Below are 23,901 nucleotides of genomic sequence, written 5' to 3' on the forward strand. Positions count from 1 at the left end.
TTTTCCTGTGATCTAAAATATTCTAAATTGCTAGGCTATCTATCGCTTCTTATATTTTTTTGTTCCCTAATTTATATTAATCTGTAAATTCTTTCTTTCCCCAAGTCGTGACCTCCAGCTCCATTTCACTTTGCTTTTCCTGTGACCCTGACACTGAATTTGTGCCAGCTCTGATTTGTTTCTCTTTTCCATGAACAATTTAATTCATGAAAATGGCACATAAATGTCTCACCTGGAGGGATTGGGGAGGAGAGGATAATTTTCTTCCATTTTAGTCTTTAAATAAGATCACAGTAATTCCAGCAAGAATCCAAGCTGATGCACGTAAGGAAGGGCAATACAGAAGCAAAGGATTAAGGAAGGAATAGGAAATGCAGGAGAAGGAAGAACAGAAAATAACATCACACTTCTTTTAAGCAGCAGCTGCTTGTCAGAGCATCTCATGTCTGTGAAATTGCAGCACAGTATGCATATTTTAGTCTCAAACCCTCTAACACAGCTTGCAAAGCTACACATTTACTTACAGCTGAAGCAGCTCATTACTTGCTCTCTGTTAATGCCTGATACGGCCTTGGCCATCCTGGTGTGACAATGAGTTTGAGGTAATAAACCTCTACTATTCTTTTTCAATATATCTATACAAAATATAAATATTTACAAATATAATGTAGATAATAGAGAGAGACTATATATACAGACATGCAGAGACATTGCCTTCATTATTTGCTGCAATAATCATACTTTATACCTTGAAAAACTAATTCCTGTTGCTTTGTCAGTTAGTGAGCGATGATCCTTGAAAGTTCTTGTTTGGACCTGTATCTACAGACATGCTCACAGCAGTATTTAAGCTGAGAGGATTGCAAAATGGAAGATAGCTCTTGGCTGAAAATTAGGGTACAATTTTCTTTCTTCATTTTCTAACCCAGAGACCTGTTATGGAAATTCATGAAATGTTTGTGCTTGTTTCAGCCATCACAGAGTTAATTTCTTTTGCAGTAATAGTAGGGAGCACGGTTGTGGGCATGTCAGTGAGGTAATTCTGTACCACAGGGCAATGCTGAGGGTAGGGATAAGGGACTCTGACTTCCAAAAACAAGACTGTGGCTTCTGAATGAAAAATATGTTGTCATTGTCTGCCATTGTTCATTGCCTTCGGGTCCCCATGAGCATTTTGTATATGAATCACCCTCTTTTTTTTGTGTACTTTTGCTACTACTATTGTTGCTGTTACTGTTCCTATTTCATTGCTGTTTTCAATAAATTGTTCTTATTTCAACACATGATCTTCACATTTTGTGCCTCCAGTTCTCAACTCCATCCCACTGGTGTGGGAAGGGAAGGAGAAGGGGGGAGAAAATGAGCAGTAGCATGGTTTGGAATGTTGGTGGGAATACTAAATTGGGGAACACCATTCCTAAACCATGACAATATTTTACACTATTTTCAAAATAAATAAATAGATAAATAAATAAATAAACACATTCTAGAGAACACAAATACTTCTGTGCTTAAGTGAATATAGAAACAGCAGAAGTATTCAAACTGATGCATGATTGTTGTAGTGCTTCTCTGGTTTTTTGTTTTAATCTGAACTAGTCCTTACAGAGTGTGCATTTTTGAATTTATTTTGTTTAGACTAGATTCAATTAACTTTATTATATTTTACTATATTTTTGAACAATACACTTACTGTTGTTTTGAACAATAATATTACTTTCACTATACAGATAGTTGGCCTAATAAAAATGGGGAAAGTAGCTAATTTAGAAGGATAAGGGTAGATGAGTTGACAAAACCCACTCTAATTATCTCCTGCATTTTCATGAAACTGAACTGTCAGTTGTTTTATAAGATAAGATCATCTGTTTATTATAGTCAAAACAATGTCAAGAACCTTGTAAAAGAAACAAGATTTGGTTTATTTCTTCAGATAAAAGCAATAATTATTTTATTAACAGATCTGAAATCAAAACCAAAATGACACCTCTCTGGATTAGTCCTCTTAATTAAAAGTAAAATAGTTTTGTTATACCTGAATTTGAGTCAAACAATAACTACTGGAAAGGGAAAAAATATTATAGTGGCAATCCTGTTAGTAATAATTTTGATAAAGCTTATCACAATCTCTTGGTAATGCAGACTTCAAAGGATGTTCTGCTTCTATATCTGACATACTATTCATAAGGAAAACATTACTCCTTCAAGCCTGCATGGAAACAGAATGTCTTATTTCTTGCCTAAACAGTAGATTAATGTTTGCCTGAAGAAATGATGGAATAAGAATAGAAATTAAAATATCACTTGAAGTAGTATAACATGAAAAAGTTTGTCTGCAGCTCACAATGATCAACAGAAAGAGTTTCCTCATCTGTCTCAGATCCTGCAACAGCCTGGTTACCTTCAGATTTAGAAGAAGAATGGCTGGCATTGTTTAATTATTTCTCATTATTTCTTGTAAGATGCAGTGTTTGCCAGCATAGGTGTTGTATGATACCAATATAACTATAAAGCTCTCAAAAGCTGGCCCTTTAATTCTTTATGATGCTGCAACAGGCACAGAAATTCCCTGCAAGACTGTCTTGTTCAGTAGAGAACAATGCAACTTCTTATATGCAGAAATTAGAGATTTTAGGTTCCATGTGCAATTCTCATTCTAAGCCCTCAGGTAAATACACTACCTTACAATGTTATTTGAAAACTCATTTTCTGTTTGTTTCTTTTCTTATCACAGGACTGCTATTTAACATGTCACTGGGTATTTGATACTCAGTGAATAAAAAGCTATTTAATGCTTCCTTCAGTGCCTTTCAGTGCATGGCTTCAAATACCATAAAGCCCAGAGCATTCAAATATGTCACTTGGACAAGTGACACTTGAATTTTTAACGCCCTGATCCTAGAAAATAAAGTTCAGGCTGCCATCAGTACAAGACATAAAAAGTCAACACTCTGCAAGTCAAACCAACTATTTCCAGAAAATGCACAAATAACATTATTTATACATATGTATGTCTTCGCTCTTGAACAACTTGATTAAGGTAATTTAGATCAGATATCACTTCTATCCTAAGCTAGGGCAAATTTTCAAGACTATCTATGCTAGGCTTTAAAATCAGTTTCAAAAATGCATTACATTTTTCATAGTGGAGGCAGAATTCAAACATAAGTGAGGAATTTGATTTCTTTTCTATTACTTCCCATATAATAAATGTTTTCAGTTAAAAGGAACAGAAAAACTTTCAATATTCTTTTTGACAGCATTGGAAAAATCCTTAATAGAGATCAAAGCATGAAATCTTTTAAGGAGAACTTTGATATTAAGAAATATGGGTGGTTTTATCTTATCTGAATAATTTTTCTGATACAAAGTAGTTCCAAGCCTTCTTCCGATTTTAAATTTAACACCTAAACAGAACTAAAATTACTCTACCTTCATTCACATGCCACAGGAATGAATACTATGGATGTGCACATGAAATAAAGACAACTTTGCTTTAGTTGCATCTTTTCTTTCGTAGCAACCTGCCAGCACAGGTCCTGCCTGTATTTCCTTTACACCTCAGAAGGGATGGTCACATTCCCAGTGCCTATTGGAATCCTGTAGTTTACACAGCTGCCTGCGTTAATCCCATGAGAGATCAAGAGAGCACACACCAGCCATGGGCAGAATAGCTTCAATATGAGTCTGGTGAGGCACAGGAACAGGTTACCCAGAGAAGCTGTGGAGTCCCCATGTCTTGGACTGTTCAAGGCCAGATTGGATGGGGCTTTGAGCAACCTGGTCTAGCGAAATATGTCCTTGCCTATGGCAGGTTGTTGCAACCAGATCATCTTTAAAGTCCCTTCCAACCCAAACCATTCTATGATTCCAAGATTCCATTATTTTCTGTTGTTTTAAACTTAAATAATGTAGACTCTTAAGCAGAAATTGATATGAAGTGCCACTGTTTAATTTGCTAATATGAATGTAACAAAACTGCTTGTTTTCTGTAAATATTCATCTAATATATAAAGGTAGCATGTAACACTAAAGGCTACACTGACTTGGAAGAAGCACACGTGGTAACACCAGCACACATGTGGGCTCTTAGTCACAAATTGTGGTACATGATGCACCTCTCAGCTGGTCGAGTTCAGAGGAAACTGTTCTTTGTGGGACTGGAAGGGATCATTCCATCTGGAGAATGTCACGTTGGGAATCTGTTGAGCAGTGGTGTCCCGCCTCTCTATTGGTGAATGAGAGCAGCTAAGTTGAAAGCACATCCTCCGGCCATGGGCTTGTATTTTGTATACCAGAATAACCAATGAACATGTATTCTAGGGACCCCTCTCCCACACTATGTATTTTGCTGCACGTATAATATTCTGGTTTGTAGGACTGGTATACAGCTCTCTTTGACATTACTGATTTTTACTTTTCTCTGAGGAACACACACATAATGTTGTTTGTTTGGGTTTTTTTTTTTAATTTTTATATTTACTGTGCAATGGAAATCATTAATTTGTCTCCTATTCCATGATTTAAAAAAATAATAAAAAAACCCAAAAAACATCTAGAGATAAGTAAGAAGGAAAAAAACCCCCAGTTTCATATAGTACTTCAACTTCTAAGCGAGATACAGATCTGCCTTCTATATCAGTTCAGGTGATGATCTGCCACTTTCATCAGTAACCATGCCCACTTCTGCCTTCCACACACAGCTTTGGTTGCCCATCCTTCAGAAATTCCAGAAAAATTATCTATTAACATATAAAGAGGAATTTTACCCTGTATCCGCAAACTTTTGGAACTGCCATTACTGGAAACTAAAATTTTCCATAGGAAGTTCCATCTACACCAGATGAAGGTTATAGGGTGAAGTACTTTGTGTAGGGGCATCACTTTTGATGTCCAGATGTCAGCCACAGGATTCCCAGCTAACGCTCCCAGATTTTGTTATTTTGGGTTGGTTTTTTTTGTTTGCTTATTTATGGGGGTTTTTTTTTGTTTAGTTTTTGTTTTGGTTTTGGTTTAGGTTTGGTTTCGTGGTTTTTTTGTATTTTTTTTGTTTGTTTGTTTGTTGGTGGGTTTGTTGTTTTTTTTTTGTTTGTTTGGGGCTTTTTTTGTTTGGTTTTTTTTTGGTCTTTTTTAATTTGTGTAGTAAAAAGTTTTTGAAAATCTTACAGAAAAAAACCTCTCCACTGTGCCATATACTGGTTACAACTTTCTTCCAAGAACCAGAAAGATTTTTCACCCTTTCTCACTTTCTCCAACTAAAACACAAACAGCATTGCTGTTAAAGAACATATTCCTATCTAGAGTTCAGTATGAAATAAATTATGCAGCTAAATTAGAGCTCTGCTAAAATAGGTTGCGTTAAATACTGTCTCAGTGTCATTTTCACATTATGTTTTTTAGTATTATGGGGAGATTTAAGAATGTTTAGAACCTTGCAGAGTTCACATAGGCATGAAAATATCTTATGTATTGTGTGCCAGGGAAATATCTGTTTATTAGATATGTAACTAAGGAATAATCTGCTCTGAATATGGTTTTATAATGACATTCATTTAATCTTTTATTAATGTACAATGTTATTCATATTACAATTTAATATTTGCCAGCTTTGAAACTCAGAGCTCTGGATATACTAGCTAGAATGTTACAACTTGTATATTTCTTTTTAAAAATAAAACCAATCCCTAAGACAGTGTTTTTATAATGTAACTTTATGTACTTGGACAAATGAATTATCAGTTCAGTGATATGAACTACAGCCTAAGTATAGTAAAAACTTTTAGATTTAGCATACATTTTGACAATAGCTAAGAGGTATTAGCAAAGACATATTTTGTATTCCACTTATGGTTGTTTTTTCTTTTCCTTTTAGTTATATCTCAGTGCTTTCTACAGGTCCACTCAAATTCTAAGTAGATTTGAAACAGAAAAGGCCAGTTTTAGTTACAAATATTTGGAGCGGTACTTTAAAATAAAGTACGTCTGAAAGAACATATGAAGTATAAAAGTCCATCTGAATGAGATGCAGAAATGTATAGGTCTGAATATATAAATGAATGCCTTTAAGAACTATTGAATGCCATGTTTAAAATGAAGTGTGGAAATATTCTTGTAAAAGACTAACCCTCTTTTTCAATCAAAATTCTTTTTAAGTAGGATTTGGGTTTTTCTTATGTTGCTAACAAGTAGATAAATAAAATGATATTATAAATCAAAATAAAATTTCTCTGATGTAGTTTGCATGTCATAAGTAGAAAAAAATCCATTTAAAAATCTCTGTATTTCAATGTATTGGTCTTGTTCTACTGCAAAAAAAAACAACCAACCAAAAAACAACAACAACAACAACAACAAACCCACCAAAAATGACAAAAAAAAAAAAACATCACAAGAAAAAGGGATTCTGCCGTGGTTCTAGCTAGACTTCTCCAGAAACATTATTTCTTAACATGATGAGTTTCCTATTCATCTGGAATATTTAATGAAACTCTGATATCTCATACTGTGATGAAAAAAAGGCATCTATTTCACTATACTCATTAATTTTGGAGGGAGACTAAATCCCATTTCAGTTTGGTTATTTTTTAGCTGCAAAAATATGTACTGTGTCTATTTTAGTACTGGCAAATCTACCCTCATGCAAATGATATCTTAGCTGAGAATTTCTGATATTCATCAGTTTGACTTTTGTTTTAAGTAACCAACATTTTTTAAAAGGATAAACTTAATTTTGTGTAGTTCTCCAGAGTCATTCAGTGGGGAAAAAAAAAAAAAAAGGTAAAATTTGAAATCTGGAGCATGGTCATGCAAAACAAAAAAAAAGGTAAACTAAGACATGAATTTACATCATATTAAATTTCTCTGTGGTAGCTACTCCATTAAGAAATGGTATAGTGTAATGAATGACAATGGAATAATATAGTGTGGTTCAAGGGCCTGTTGCTTGTATTAGAAATATTTGTGCACTTTCTTCATATCCACTGTTGTGCTTAGACTTCTCTGGGTTTTTTTATTGAATGTGGATTGGACTTATTATACACAAATCAGTTCTACCAGCATAGTTGTGTACCGATAACATACCACCAAACTTAAAATTAGATATTTAACACTTCTTAATACTTGAGATTTGACTTCCTGTCAAATCCCACAGCAGGGAGTCAGATGATGAGACCTTGTCATAACTGAATAGGCTTATTTTCTGCTGAATGTTTTGACACGTGCATGTGCACCTACACTTGCATACACACACTCTCACAAGACTGGATTTCTTCTTTAATTCCTGAAAAAACAGTTTCAAAAAACAAGTTTTAATCATAAAAGGGATAGCTGTAATGAGAAAAAAAACCCTCATATTTCTCTCAACATAATAGTTACTAAACATAATATATTGAGATTAGATTACAGTGAATCATTGTGATCTAATATATTTTGTGGTGTGGGGATTTCTCTTTTAAGTGGTGTACACATTAATTTTTTTTAATTTTAGATTTTTTTGTCTTTTTCCAGGTTGAGTGGTATGAATCTACCTTCTCCAGTTATCAGCAGTAAGAACTGGTTACGACTCCATTTTACATCTGATAGCAATCACCGGCGAAAGGGATTTAATGCTCAGTTTCAAGGTAAGAAACCTATAAAAGCACACCCAAAAAGCCCTTTACCTTTAAGCATCACTTAAGTGGTGGTGGAATTTGATAATTATGTTTAAATATCACAGTCATAGTAAAAAGATGACTCTTTTTATTACTATGTAACTATCGCTCTTATGCTGAATATCTGTTTCCCTTGTGCGATTGGGTGTCTCTAGGGATTTACTTTTGGAAAAAGTATGTGTGCTTCACAATGCAGTCTGCTCTAAATACATATTTGCTTGCTCACTTTTTTCATAATAAATTTCTTTGCAGTCAGTCTGATCTTTGCTTTAAAAACATGCCTGGAATGCAACTTGCAGAAAGTCAATTCCACACAAAGGCAGGCTTCTATCTAAACATTGTCTTCCTTCATTATTTAAAATCTAACTCTTATCCACAAGCTACATTCATCCTTTGGAAATTTGATTCAACCATAGCATAGTACAGATTATATTTCAGGCTCCTGCATATATTTGCATATACAACTTCAAAAGAAGACAAGAGGATGTCAGCGTTGCTGTCATTTCTATTTATGTTCATGTAGATACTTTTTAAAATGCAATTTTTTAGAATGGATTCTTTATTGATTTTTTGTAATTTATAAATCATTACTCAAAATGAAAGACATGGTAGTTATATTGAAAATAGAAAAGTTTATTACTTTATCTGTACTTTCAAATTCTGTGCTTACATGTGCTGTTTCAACCCTTTTATCCCCCACAGCATTAATCTTTTAGGAATTTGTGTTTTTTACCTGAAACTGTGGAACCTCTACCATTTTTTAAATAACAAATACATGACAACTGTATGTTTCTGGTGACTATGGCATGCATGTGCAACAAAAGCATTTAATATACATAGTTCTTTTAGATTTAAAAATATTGTGAATATTAAAAAAAAAAATCTGAAGTTTCATTTCATTTTGGCAACTCAGCATAAGTATGTGATCCTTTGCACTTACAACTTATTTTTTTTCCAAAGTTTACCACGGATGCATATATAATACCACTGCTGGGTACTATGAATGTAAATGCACTGCTTATGTTAAATCTGTGTCTTAAGCCTGTATTGGGGTCCACAAAAACATTGTGATTCGTCCTGCTGATGCACCAGAAAACTATGAATGAACAGAATAACAAGGAGGAAGTTTGTTATGATGTGACATACACTAAAAAATAGTTTTGTTCTTCTTTAATAGATCTTATCTCTAGACAAATATTCACCAATTAGTTAAAACTTCTGGGAACAATCAGGGGAGATAGTTTTTTCAGGTTTGTCTCTCTTGATCTGCGTAATACATCAGATATTGGGTAAAAGTGTGAACTTCCTTGATGTGGAATATACCTTAAATGACATGTGGAAGTATCTTATGGCAATTCAAATTCTTTCAATTACAGAAATTTGCTTTCTTAATTTAAATAATTCTTATGAATTGTAGGTTTATAAATTTTACCATATTTAATACAAAGATTTCTGAATTACATGGGAGATCATGACTTACATAGTTATATATCTTATCAGACTCAATTGCAATTAAAAAAATTCCTATGTTAGTGATATAAACCTAAACTATATTAAAACATAGGAGAAAGATTTCACGACCCATAGGATGAAAATTCACAGTGGTATAAAAATCAGGTTAATCTAACAGCTTCATTAAGTCCTTTTTATTGCACAGCATTAGTAATTATATTATGTGTTTATTCGAAAACTAAGCAGAAATAACAATATTTTCAGCTAGAGTAAGCTACTAGTACCACAAATTGCACAATAGCGGAGGTTGGAAGAGCCCTCTGGAGCTCATCTAGCCCAGTGTCCTTCTCAGAGAAGGGGAGCCTAAAACAAGCTGCCCAGGACTGGGTCAGGGATGGGTTTTGAATACCTCCAAGATTAGACTCTGCAGCCTCTCCAGGCAACCTATGTCAGTGTTTACCCTCAGAGTAAAAAGGTTTTCACTTTTTTGTAAGTGGGTTTTCCTGAGTTTTGATTCATGCTTATTGCTTCCTGTCTTGTCAATGGATATAATCATGAAGACTCTGGCTCCACCTACTTTACACCATCTCATTTCACATTTATTAATTCACACCAATAAGATCCCCCTGATTCCCCAAAGTTTTCTCTTCTCCAGTCTCTGATGTCCCAGCTCTTTGATCTTCTCCCTTATATTTTTGTTTTCAGAAACTCATTTTTCCTAAAATTCAAGAGCCTTGACATATATTTCCATCTTAGATACTTCTCTCAAGTTAATTAATTATTTGAACTGATCATGAAACAAACAAACAAAAAAAAACTCCACAAAAGCTAAATTTTGTGACATACATGACCTTGTTTTCAGGCACAAAACCTAGCAGTGAAAGAATGCTTCCAATGTCTGATTGTCTCCAGACATAATCCTTGTATTTGTCCTCTGGGCAAATCCTGCAATGAAGGCTATATGACTCTGAGACCTCCAAGAAACATTTTGCTTATGGGCAGCTATTCCCAATAGTTTAAACAGACTGTTTCAGAATATACACATGAAGTAGGGATTGATATGTTGATATATTGAGCTATCCTGTCTTTGAAACATGTGAAGTAAATATGTAGACATTTTAATGTAACCATTTAACACTCACTTTACTAATAGATGAGTCCTCATTACCAGACCAAACTGAAGGAATCTTTGTGATTATTCTAATTTCCCAGAAATTCTAAATCTTGAGCAGCTGTCCTCAGGGCATTTGGGACTCAACTTTTTAATGTTACTTAGACTGCTTTTTCCTATTGCTGCTTGCTAGAAAGCATAGCTCTTTAAAGTCAATCTGTGCAGTCTCTGTGGCTGCCTGCTTGGTTCATTCATGTGTGTGTGTGATGAAGACGTATAATGGTGCTGCACAATAAAAATAGACCATTGTTTCAGGGAAATAGAAAAGTCAGTAATTTTAATTGCAGTCCTTAGATATTAAATGAAAGCAGCCTTTATGCTTTGACAGATAGTAAGTTATTGTGCTTTAGAGTCCTTATATAGATTTTTCATGGTAGCTGTCAGGTGCAAATGCTATTCACAAAACAAAAAAATCAAAACAGAAATCACAAGATATTCTGCAGAAAGGGATAGCTTCTCCACTTGCAGATAGCATCATAAGGACTGTGGTTGATGTTGGCTGGATTCCAGGTGCCCACCATATCTGTCATTCACTCCTCCACTTCACCAGGACAAATAAGAGAAAATGTATTGAGATAAGGACAGCAAAGTATCACTCTCCAGTTACTGTCATGGGCAAATCAGGCTCAACCCTCACATATTCTCACTCCTTTCTCTGGCTGCTATTAATGCTACACTGTGGCATTTTTTCTTCTTAAATATGTTATTCCATCTTTGATGGGCTCAGACTCAGCTAGTGGCAGGTCAGTCTTGGAACCATCTGGTTTTGGTCCTATCAGACATGAGGGAAGCCTCTGACAGCTCTTCACAGAAGCCACCTCTGCAGCACCCCTACCCCCCTACAAAAATCTGCCACTCAAACTCAAAACACAAACATATTTTTGACATTTTTATGTTTTTAATATAAATCAATTACAATCTATTTTTTCTGATCTCATGTACCTCTTGTGCCAATTTAATGCATTCCTTTCCGTGATGTTGGTTCCTTCCCTAAATACACCATAATTAGCCTTGTGCAATACCAAAATGCTCTTCGTTTTTTACTCCACAGTGAGATCTGTATCCCTGAGCAGGGCCCCTTCCAGGTCTCTGAAATGACTGGCGAGCTCCTGGAGTGAGCAGTGCCCCAGCCCCTCTGCCTGAGTCTCACCAGGGTCAGCCCTGCAGAGGCTGGGGTAGAGGTTGACTCTCTGTGTTTGTTCCCCCACTTGCTGAGGACCTCTGCATTTATTCTGTACCTGTGGTGATGGATCTAGGGTGGTTGCAGAAAGGCCAGGGAGAGGTGACATTTGTCTGACTTATCCACCACCATGTCCCTGTGCTCCTCTGTGTGTGCACAGGTGAGCTTTTTATTGCCTCACTGTCCTGGCTGCAGAGGGAGCAGGCCCTACACCTTTGTGGGCAGGGCCAGGTTGCTCTTCTATACCAACCATATCATTGGTGGTTTTGGGGCCAGGAAAGGTTGAGTGCACCCCCAGAAGCACCCAATTCTTCCTCTCTATTGGGCTGTTGGGATCAGCTCTGTCAGGATCATCCTCTGCTGCTGGTGCTGCTTATTCCTGTCCTGTTTCTCTGGGATGTGGCTTCGAGACATGGTAAAGCCACTATGTCTCCAAGCCATGGTGCTGACAAAAGCAGGAGCGCCGTGTTGTGGAGTCAGAACCCCAGCAGAGCCAGCATGGTGTATTGCCAGTGTCAGAAGCAGCCATATGGAATCAAGTCCAGCTTCTGAACTGGCAGTGTGGCATGACACAAACAATCTGGCTTTCAGGGATTTGTCCGCCACAGTTTCCCATTGTCTTTGGCTCAGGGACAGGGAGAATCTACCAAAGGAAGTGGCCACCATCTTGTCTTTGTCCCAAGGGCTACGTGGATGTGACCTATGGGGAGCGTCCAACATCCTGTCTGTCCTGACAGCCACATGAAACTAAGTCAAAGTGGTGAACTCCCATAGTGTGTAAAGCACCTTCTCTTTTTTTATATTATTGTTATTGATATTGTTGCTGTTACTGTGTGTTCCTTATTCCATGTTTTTTTAATTTTTGTTATCTCAATCTGTAGTCTCTGTCTTTATACTTCTCTTACTGGAAAGGATGAGGGGAAGGGGAGTGGCTTATTTGGAGTTTCATTTCCATCTGGTGTTAAGTCCCCACACTAACCTAGCACATCTAGCAGTGTCACTAGCTTCTAGTCAGTATGGGAGGCAGCATAACATGCCTCCCTGAGCAATAATGAGATAATAATCTTTTTTTCCTTTCCTAGTAAGAATTCTGCTTATCAGATTTTTTGTATAGTTAGCATACAGATCCTTTAATTACTCTTTCTCCCTCATATCAAATTAACATCATGTTTATTATTATCTTACCATAGCTATATTATTGCTGTAACTTGGCCTTTTCCAGTCAGCCAAAACTAATACTAACAAGCAGTCAATTTAATTTTCTTTTCTTTGTTTGATCTTTGATCAGGCAAACAGAATTATTATAATTTATTTCATTAAAATATTGGAACTACCAATTGGATATAAAGCTATGCATAATTAATTTGTTCAGCCATTTTTTCAGATCTTTGTAGCTTGCATTTTTAGCAATATTTTTAACATGGTCAAGAAAACCAGCTCACTGGTATAAAAAAAAATAGCACTGTACTAGAATAGCACATCTTAATGCATCAAGTAAATATAGTTTTAAAATACTTGGCAAGCTGAACTTATAAATAAAATATTGTAGTGCAAAAAGTTAATCCAAATGATTGGTATTTGGATTTCCTCTTGAATCATATTTATTGTCTCATCTTCCATCAGATTATAGTAGAAGTTTAAAGAAAAATTTAAAAAATTAAAAATTAATTAGGTATAGCATGAAGGGTTTGGTTTGGTATTTGCTATTTTTTCCTCTGCACACAACCTTTCTTCATTTTCAATTGATTATTTTGTATTTTGATGTTCATTTCATCAATAAAAATATTTATGTCCCAATTATCTGTGTTTACCTGTGGAATATTTTTTTTGTAGTTTCAGAGTTTCTATTCAGAAAGAGGCAGAAAAAAATTACATTGCAGTGACATGCTCTGCCTTGTCTTCTTCATATCTGCTATACCAGCAACATTGGTCTCAAGGAAATGAACTCTCACAGTATATATCACTGGATACAGTTCTTGTTCTGCCTTGTTCCTTGGTGGCATTGCCATGGGGGGAAAGATGTTACAGTCATTCAGTTATGAACTTCTTTTTTTTTTTTTTAGTTCCTCTACCCTCACCTGTGCTAGTACATGAATTCCCTTTGCATATTCAGTGGGAGTTGCAGAGCATATGATTTGTTTTATGCCAGTGCTTCATAAATGTGTAAATTCCCCAGAGGTGAAGTATCCTTAACAGGCTAACTACGAGATGAAAACCTGGCACTTACCAGAAAGAAAGCTTATAAATGTAGACAGAATGACTTAAAACGTGCCATAAAGAATCCCCTGGGTTTTTTTGCCTATTTAGAGCATGTACAGTATGCCTGTTTGGCTTTTGCTTTTTGCCAGAACAATAGAAAGGTTTTTAAAAATTTTTGTTGTTTTATTTTTAGGAGGAAAGAACCCCACAATACCTTTAGCTATAACAGCTAAAAGTGATCTGCTTAAGTTAAATATTTATTTCAAAATTCCTAGAAATAGAAAAAGAAAACTTCCAAAGCAAAAAATGAAAAATGGCTGTGTTTACTTTTTTTACTTTTGCAGTAGCTTTGTTGCACAGCGTTTCAAATAAAGTATTCTATTTTTGGCAAGTTTTCAGAGAGGTTCAAGAAGGTATTAGGTATTTTGATAATTATATACCACAATTTATCTATCTGTTGTGTTTAACTACATTCAGTAATTCAGGATTTAACAAACAGATAATCCTGAAGTCAAACAATGAATATAATAGAGACTGCTGAAATAAATGTATGCTAATGGAAAACCATGAGTGAAATAATGTAAATCAACTTTCAATTGCTAGTCCTTTCAATGAATTTTCATAATTCACAAAGTCTGACTATAAATGCCTGTCCTTTCTACATATTCTTTAAAATCCTAGAAATGATGTTTTAAATAAGTGAAAAGAATTTACAGTGTTTCCTTGATGCATGGTATTTTAGTCAGTGGTTTCATTTAGAATTGTTAGAGTAAATTTAGAGAGAAAATTAGTAAAAGCAATTGATAATATCAAGAGCCAGAAAAACCTGTTATTTTCTAGCTCTTAAGTGATGCTGAATACTTTTTGTTTAAATGATCCTAAGACAAAAATTTATATCTGGTTAAATTGTATTATCAAGAGAGTAAACCAGTCTTGATATGAAAACATAAACAAGGAGATAATCCACCATCTATCTTGACCATTCTTTTCTGTGGTTAATAGGACCACTTATCTAGTCCAGAACTGCCACAGTAATACCTCTTTCTTAAGTGTCTAGTAAAATGTTGCTAAAAAGGCTCAGATGCAGCTGTCTCATGATAAGCACTAAGAAGATGACAATTTAGTAATAGCCATTCAGTTAAGACTCTTCAAAAGACTATGGCTGAAGCAGCATTAAAACAAGGAACTGAGTGGTTCTTATTTTATTTCCTTTTAGAGTCAGTTCCTAGACACTATCACCCAGTGTGTTCTGCAATGCTGTATATTCATAGACTGAATTGTATTGATACAATTTTCCAGAACTATGGAGAATATCTGCAGTCACTGAAGACTTTATACCTGCTGGACCAGTTTTATTATGATATATCATACATTGAAAGCACAGAGTAACTAAGGCAGTCCATCAGGGCAAGGGGCCAGCTAGGAGACAAAGAGAAGGTTAATGGAAAACAAATGGCTGTGCTTCTTTTTAAACCTGCAGAACCTGTGTCAGCTTATACAAATAGAACGAGAAAGATTTGTGTAAAAATGTACTGTGACACCAATTTATCCTGGTGCCATTTATTCACTAGTACTGCATGCAGAGATTTCCAGCACAGGGAGCAGGTGGAAGGTCTGATAGTGACAGGCAGTACTTTGCTGAATTGATGTCACAAGGAAGCCAACTGATCATGAACCTACAGCTTTTACAGGTAGCTATATAGGAGAAACATTTGTGCCTGCTGTGAAGCTCTCCAGAGTTATAATACCGATTAGTAGGGAAGATTTTGAAAGCTGTTAGTGACAGAAACACTGGGAGAGTGTATTAGATGGAATACTCTTCAGGCATGGAATAGAGAAAGAGAAAAGGGATGGACTATTCCAATGAGTTGGTTTAAACTAGAGATCCTATGGAAGGCTGTGATGCTTCTGCGAAAAGTCAAGTGGGCAGCTGAGAGGAAAAGCTTCTTAGGATGCCCAGGTTATTGAGTGTGGGATCTTATTTTATCAACAAAAATATTATAGCATTTCCTTCGTTAACTGAAGTTAATATATAGTGGGAAGTTGATAATAGTTTTCTTATTCTCATAAATACTAAACTTTTAGAAGGAATTCATAGTACAACAAGCCATAGTGAAGCAGAAGAAAACCTAGAAAGTTAACAAACTGTTTACTGATCTCACATGTCTTTGAGTAATAAGAAAGAAATGTTTCCTTCATAAGTATAATCTGGATAGAACATTGATGCTGCTAAATGTGAAACTGTAGGCTATTTATTCCAGGGCCAAAAACCAGTACTATTCTAATAATTATGTCTTTGGAGGAGAATGTGGAAAGATTAGGCACCAGGGCATAGCAAACAGAGCACTGAAATGGAATCTTCAATCTGAATTAAGAAAATACTTTGTTTTACAACAGGATTATGCAGATTGGAGTAAACCAGAACAGTGAAACTAAAGCAAAAGGAAATTGATTAATTCTGCACTGTACTGAGATAAATTTGCTAAGTTCCTTCAAGAATAATCTTATGAATGTTCTTGCAAACACATCCCTTTTTTACTGAACTCTGCAAAATATTTAAAGCAAGTGCAAGGTTTTGTAAAAGATATGTATCATGTATCATACGTAAAAAAATACTGAAAATATTTGGGTTCTTCCTTTACTGCAACAAAACCAGAGAACTAATAAAATATATCTATATATATTCCTCATAGTGACATAGAGCTTCAGACTGGACAGGAAAGGTGCTTTTTGTGATCACCAGATACTGGACAATATGCTGTTCCTCTTCACCTTCAAATATCTGTACTTAGGAAATATCTGCAGTGAAGGGCAGCCAAGAGCTGAACTCAGCAGAGCAGCAGCAGAGCAGCTTGAGGAAGTACCAACAGATGATGTCAGAATATTTTAGCTTTGAGTGGTAGCCAGTATTTGAGGTCTTGGAGGTTATTTCATGCAGGAAGAAAAATCAGCAAGACACTCATGTATTTGGGTAATTAGGGAAAAACATATTATGTCACCAAAGTTTGGGGTAAAATGTATTTTCTTCATGTATGTTCAAATATGTTGGAAACTAAGAGATGCATGAAAGTCACAGTAGATTTGAACGAAGATTTACAATCTGAAAGTTTTACTTTCATGATCCATTCAGATAAGACCAGGCATATATTTCTTTCATGGCTGAGTTTATTTCAGCTGTAGCAAAAGTTTAAGGAATACCACTGGTGCTTTCCAGTAGTCTGATAAGATTGTTGCAGACTTCTAGCACTCAGCTGTCTGCCCTCCTCCCTGAATAAGTAACTCATCTCCAAAAGAGTCTTGAAGCTACAATGAACATAAAAAGTGAAGTGAGCTAATTCAGTTAGCTTAACTGAATGTTTAAGTGAAACTAGAAGACTGTGCAGCTTTTTAAAAGCAATCACTTAAAAGTTGGAAAGTGCTGTTCAGTTCTGATATTATTAATGTAAACCCATTCCACTTTTTGCGCTGTTAAATGGAAAATTATCTTTGAAATCAGGATAATCTTTCTAATGAAGGTGCAATGTGGAAGTTACAGAGAAGAGTCTCAGAAAAATTATTCAAATGGGATTTAAATTGTTATAAAACATCCAATTTAGAGTATTTATTTTATTTACAGGAGGAGTTGAACTGTTTCACTTGAATGATAGGTGTGCATCAGTCTCTATATCTTTTTCAGATTTTGAATATTTTTTATTTTGGAGACTATGCTTGCTTAATTCCTTTTAAAATGACAATAAAACACTATATAGGGCACACATGAAAATTTACACCCTCAAGAATAAAAGAGGCAAAAGTTTGCTTTTCATATATCAAACCATCCTATTGAACTTCTTGGATCCATATGTCTCCCAGATAATTACATTTGGCTGTTAAAGATTTCCAGGTATGACTTGTTCCACCTAATGTTTACTGTCTAAAATATAGGGATCTATCTTCAGCAAGTATTATATATTTCTGTTACATTTCATGGAGAGAAAAAAACATCTCCAGAGGAGGATCCATTGTGTCTGTCTTAGAAGGGGATGAATCACCCCCTTGAGTGAGCTATTTTTCTTCATAAAACATACCTTTAGATGACTGATCTTAAGTTTTGTGCATCCCCTCCCTAATGTTCTTGCAGTAAGATACAGAATGCCTTTTTCTTGACATCTGAAAAAAATCCAAGGATAGAAACTGCAGGACCTGTTTCAGTGTATGACAGTCAAAAAGCTTTTCATATATCAAGTCAAAACATCTTGTTTCAATTTGTGATCTCTGTATTTCAAATAAAGCTCATGAGTACAATTTTTCTCATCCACATGAAGTGTGCTTCAAATATGTATAACAAACACATAAGTGAGATGTGAAATGTCATAAGGAATTTGAGTGATGAATGTAATTTTTACTCTAAAATAGTGTCACAGCACAAAAAAAATAAGCAGAATATCATTCTTTTTTTCTGTCCATTGCCTAATAACTCAATGTTTTTATTACTCATCCACATAAGAAATATGGCTTCTGAATCCTCAAAGAACTGCTCACATGTTTTAGATAACACAGATATTAATAAATTGAGAAATTCATACTGGCGGAGGGACCACAACTCCAGACAATATCCCAAATTTTCTCTGCAAGAACTGTGTTGTTCATTTCCCATTAAATATAGAATAATTTTAACAGACTTGTTACGCAGCCCGAAAAACAACATAAGGTGGCACTTGATGGAGACTTTTGAACCTCTCTGGAAACGAATCCAAATAAAACCATATGCATGAAGTTTGCCCTTCCAAAAGGTCTTGGGAATAATATTGTCTGCACTGATGTCTCTGTATGATGTACAATTCCTGCCTTAGAAGCAAATACCACACTGCTATCATAACCATTTCATACTATTCAGCTACAATTGTGTTTCAATCATCTTTCATCATCTGAACACCTGTTTTCCACGTTTAGGCGTGAATGACTGCACTTGCACATAGCACAGAATGTACTTTCTGCAGTACTTGCTCAATTTCAGTAGTCAAGAAAAGCTACCTTCGCTCTCAAGTTACAATACAGAAATAAATATAATGGAATCATGATTTTTAATGCAGTATTTAAAGACAACTTGCTTTCTACCACTTCACTTCTCAGAAATACTTACATACAGAACAGGTTATATTGTAGTAATTATAAAATTTATAGCATGTAATGCCAAAAGTATAACTTACATTCTGTAGTATGAATTTATTTACTGTAAGGTAATAATTACTGCCATGTAAGAAATGTTTGAGTTGAATTCCTGTTTCTGTTTTTATCTTGGATAAATAAGTGCATTTTGAGATAATTAGCTCCTGCAAGGTCTAGGGAAAAAAAAAACATTTAATATGAATCAGAGAAGGATTACAGGTTTTGTAATTTTTGGTAACTGAAATGCATCTTGATGTTGTCATTAACATTCTGGTACAGAGTCAGTCATCAGCTATTTTGCAATTGCTATTGTTTTTTGACACAATAGTTTTGAATTGTTCATGCTTGTTCCACAATTATTTTCTACATCTGATTTTATTTTCCATTGCTCAATTTGTTCCCACAGAACTAATTTATATCCTGTGAAGGTGTCCTATATTTCTATCCTTTTCTCTTACCATTACAATTAAAATTCTACCCTGTGTCTTCCTTAATGTATAGCTGCACTGCTGTCTTCTCATGTCTCTTCCTACTTGGCTCCTGATCCCACCTATGGTGCCCAAACTACTTAATAGGGATAGGCTGGGAGTTTATCAGCCATTCAGCTGACTAAACAGAGAAAAAAGATATTAAACCTCTGATGCATCTGTTCTTTCTCACAAAACTTTGCCCCTGTGAGAGCTCTTACTGTCTTTCTTCTTTCTAATTCAGTTGAAATTGCCCTGTAGATTCAAAAGGGTTTAGGTGAGCTAAATAATGTTACACACTGTATTAACCTCATTGGGAAACAAAACTGAAAATATGTCTCCTGATGAAAAGCGAATGAAACAAAAGCAGGTGTGAATATCACATTGAAAGCTTGTAGTCCTTGAATATATGTAGATGATGTTCTGTATATTCTATGTAAGAAATAATTTTTTTTAATATTTGAGATTTTCTTATATGGAATAGCAAACACAGGAAATCCATACTTGTAATTGAGACAGGCTGTTCTTTTCTTTGAACATAAAGGAACTTGAATTCAAAATATTTCTAATCCGGATAATATGTGTTTAGAGAGGACATGGTTATATTTTTGTAAAAATAAATAAAACCAAAAATTTATTTGGAATATCACAGAAGCTGCAGTTATTTCAATCTTCTGTAGGTATCCTATATAGTTTTGTATTAATTTAATGGATTATTTTGCACCTATATGTCCTTTTAATGAGGTTTAATAATTAATTATTTTCTCTTTGTTTGCTTGTCTTCTCAGTGAAAAAAGCAATTGAACTGAAATCAAGAGGAGTCAAGATGTTGCCCAGCAAAGACAGCAACCACAAAAATTCTGTCTGTAAGTTGTTTATAACCTTATTTTTAGTGACTGCTTAGATCTTTTGGAATCCCTGCAATTATACAAGTCTAAGAGAGAGATGTTGGGATGCTATGGCCATAAAATGGTTATTATGCTTTCAATTGTCACTGAATCAGAACTCCACTGATAATTCTCTACTAAGGGTAGGAAGCAGAATGAGGTGTTGTAAACTCTGAAAAATATGATGTGCAGAAACCCCCCTGCATTTTATATATATATACCACGGTATTTTTGTATATTGGATTATTTAGAATTCTGAGACACATGGCAAGTTAGGAAATCCAGGCAGAACACTGCCATATAGACTTCTTCATCAGTTCAATGCTGGGGACGGTGAAGGTATCTGAGAATTTTCTGTATCTAAATTTATTCTTTGTGATCTTTTTTCTTCCTCTCACTCAATATCACAGCTAAATTTTTCCCTCATCTTGCCACACTGGTGAACACCTCTTCCCAGTGTTGCACAGCAGGGGTTAAGAACTGGTGTAATTTCCAGCTTCTCAAGAAGATGGAGGTCACAACATCAACTTCCCCTCATTGCATGCATAGTGCACTCTGGAATGACATCTGTTTGGTCCCTTTACACCTTTTACTCTGTGTAAAGTGTAAAGCTAAAATCAAAATGCTACCTATGGGACTATGAGGTTGTTAGATTTTTTGAGCATCACTTTCTCTGAACTAACAATCTGACTAATATCCTGAGAGCTCTTTCTCCATTAATTAGGCCAGTCTTGAATTGAGAAAGAGAGGATATTTTTGAATTTTGAAAGCTGAGAGCCCCTTAGCCTCCACCCCCCGCCAAAAAAAATCAAACCAAAAAAGCCAGAGGTTAGGCCAGCATTCACACAGAACTCATTAAAAGTGTTAATGTAATGTCTCAGATGTATTCAGATAAATTAATTCCTCATGTAATAACAGTGAACTCAATGAAGCAAAACCTATGCTGTGTTTGCCTCATGTGCCATTCTGCAAGTGCAGGGAGAATGAGTGTCTTGAAAGCTGATGTCTAGAGGATATGTATTTTTTCTCTGTGTTTCTGTCATGCATTGTTTAATGCAAAGTGAGTTTTTGGTATGCTCACTGGAACAAAAGGGGCATGACAATTTTCTGCTTTAAATATTGCACATTGATGGCATGGTACTCAAAAGGAACTTTTTATGCAAGGTGTAGCAGAAAAAGTTGATCCATCTCTTTGGTGTCTGTATCTGAATGGGTGATAATTTCATTATTTATAACTTACTTCTGGGAGCTGTGTGATCTCTGCTAACGGTCTCAGAGCACATGCTGTCAAACACCACACGTAATTACAGAAAGTGGAAGTAAGACAGGTTATGGAAGAAATTATTATACGGCAGTCTGTTGTTTACCTCAAATGAAACTTGTCTCTTTGTTCTTTTTGTTTTGACTTGTAAAACTTTATTATCACATCTGACTTTCCAATATAAATCTAAGAAGTGTATTTTTATTATTACCATTAGTTTCACATATATAAGTTGTTTTTTTTTAATATAAGACTTAAATACAATAAGATGGATTCAAATGTATTTTGATGCTCTTTCGGATGTAAGCTTTAACTATTTAACCATTTATCTTACCTGCATTTATGCAGACAGAAAAGATAATTGGGCATTTGGGTCCAGAGAAATTATAAGAATGGATATTATAATTTGATGCCAAATAGAATATTTTTTTTTAAATATACAGTATATACCAACACCTCTCACTAATTTTTATGTTAGATCTTTTAAATATTCTCTCTCTATAAATCAGAAAGCTTAGTTTTGGCTTTTTGGTTTATAGGGGGTAAATGGAATGCAAATATCATCACGAAAAATGCTGTGAGAGCATATCCTGTGCATCCCAGGACCTATAGCTTTCCCACAGCTCTTCCTTCCAAGCAGAACCTGCAAGCAGCTGGTTCAAAAAGCATTTCACAGTGGCAACAGTCTTTTAGGATTTATGTAGAAAATGTTACCAGTGTTACCAATGATAATAATATTTCTGATAATTCCTTATGGAATGCAGAATGGTATTTCAGTATTGCAGTCATGTACAGTCATAGCTCACTCTCCTCCTTTTGGACCTGCCTGGATTCCAGGATGCTTTCTTTCAAATCTGCTGTTCTTTATAAAGAGTCAGGTAGCAAAGCATGGCTTTCAGATGAAGGTGCTTCTATATTGAAAAGCAAATTCATTATATATTGTAGCACTCTCCAGGGAAAGAAGAGGGCTTTGCCGTTGTTTTTCGTTTTGGTCTGGGTTTTATGTGGGATTTTTGTAGGGTTTTTGGGGAATTTTTTTTGGTTTGTTTTCAGGGGGTTGGGTTGGGGTTTTTTGTGTTTTGTTGGTTTGGGTTTTTTGGGTAGTTTTTTTTTTTGTTTGTGTTTTTTTGGGGGGGGTTGTCTGTTTGGGTTTTTTGTGTCTGTTTGTTTGTTTTGTTTATTTGGTTTTGGGTTTTTGATTTTGTTTTTGTTTTTTTTTCTTTCTTTCTTTCTTTGGTACACCCAAAGGAAACATATCAAGTTAGTTTTTTGCCAGATAGTCCTGATAGGCAGTACCCTCGAGCAGTGAGCCAGATGCAGTTGAATTGTGATTAAATTATGCAAGGATGGGAAAAGCATGGGAAAGATAACTGAAGTAAAATATGGCCCTGGTTCATCCATGCCTTGCACTTGGCAAAGGTGTGAAAGAGTAAACTGGACAAAGGCACATGAGACAGGCAGTTTTCATGGCTCTAAGTGCTTGAGCTGACACAAACGCTGGCCAAATCCAGTCAGTATATTTACCATTGGTCATCTGAAGCTGATCTCTCAGAGGAGCAAGGGCAGAGTTGTATTTTATGAAACTGCTTAGGGAAAGTAAATCCAATTACATCTGTGATGTCCATCTGATTAGTTACCTACCCATTTTTTATCATTCTGATACATATGCTATATTCCCAAAGATCCATCTTGCTGTCACTCATTCTAACATGAAAACCTGCAGACTCTGTGTCCCTAATAGCTTTGACCTTTTCTAAAACTTCTATGACTATAGTTTGCATTGTGACCGATTAAATAAAGTTCTTATTGCTTTCTCTTGTATGAGTGCTTTCATGGCATTATTTCTGTCCAGCAAATCTGTCAGAGGGTGATTATCATCTCTAAACATCTTGAGCATTACCTCTTCAGCTCTCTCTACAGAGAGATTGTGCGGAAGAATCTTATACATCCAAGACAGCCCTAATGAAGTGAGCTGCAAGGATAGACCAAAATTGGGTAGCCATAGTCCTTATAAATGTCTCATTTTTTAGTCAAATAGAAGATCCTTGTATTTTATCACTTAAAGACTACATACCAGGCAGTTACTGCTAGTCATGCTATGTGCAAAGGATAACAAGTGAACAGAGGTCAACAAGTGAACAGCAGTCTTCCGGATACCAGTTCACAGAACATTGGGAAGGCAGGGCCATAACTGCAGACCTGCTAATTGGCACCTCTACAAATCTTTGTGCCTTCTGCAGCCCAGAAACAGAGAAGGGTTAGGAGAGCAGACTGCCCCAGAAGGCCCTAATGCCACCACCTTCCTGCTGCAGCCACAGGGCAGCCTCACACTTCCACACAAACCCCCTCACCAGCAGGAGGACAGAGCACAAGAATGCATCAAGCTCACAGTAAATGCCAAGGAAGTTCAGTGAGGTGAGACACATCATATCAGGTGAAAACTGCAAATGATTATACAGTTTATGTGGTGTGTGCAGATCTGCCAGT

General features: G+C 35.5%; 1 protein-coding gene across 2 annotated transcripts in view; it reads left to right on the forward strand.

The window, feature by feature from the left end:
• CSMD1 (CUB and Sushi multiple domains 1) overlaps nucleotides 1–23,901 on the forward strand; it is a 1,056,650-nt gene that overhangs the window by 657,337 nt on the left and 375,412 nt on the right. For both annotated transcript variants that reach the window (XM_039715657.1, XM_039715658.1), the window contains exons 6-7: nucleotides 7,507–7,619; nucleotides 20,055–20,132. In XM_039715657.1, coding sequence (XP_039571591.1) covers nucleotides 7,507–7,619; nucleotides 20,055–20,132 — 191 coding nt within the window. The remainder of the gene's footprint in view (nucleotides 1–7,506; nucleotides 7,620–20,054; nucleotides 20,133–23,901) is intronic.

This window comes from Passer montanus, unplaced genomic scaffold (genome assembly GCF_014805655.1).
Source record: "Passer montanus isolate IOZ18808 unplaced genomic scaffold, ASM1480565v1 scaffold34, whole genome shotgun sequence".
Classification (NCBI taxonomy): Eukaryota; Metazoa; Chordata; class Aves; order Passeriformes; family Passeridae; genus Passer; species Passer montanus.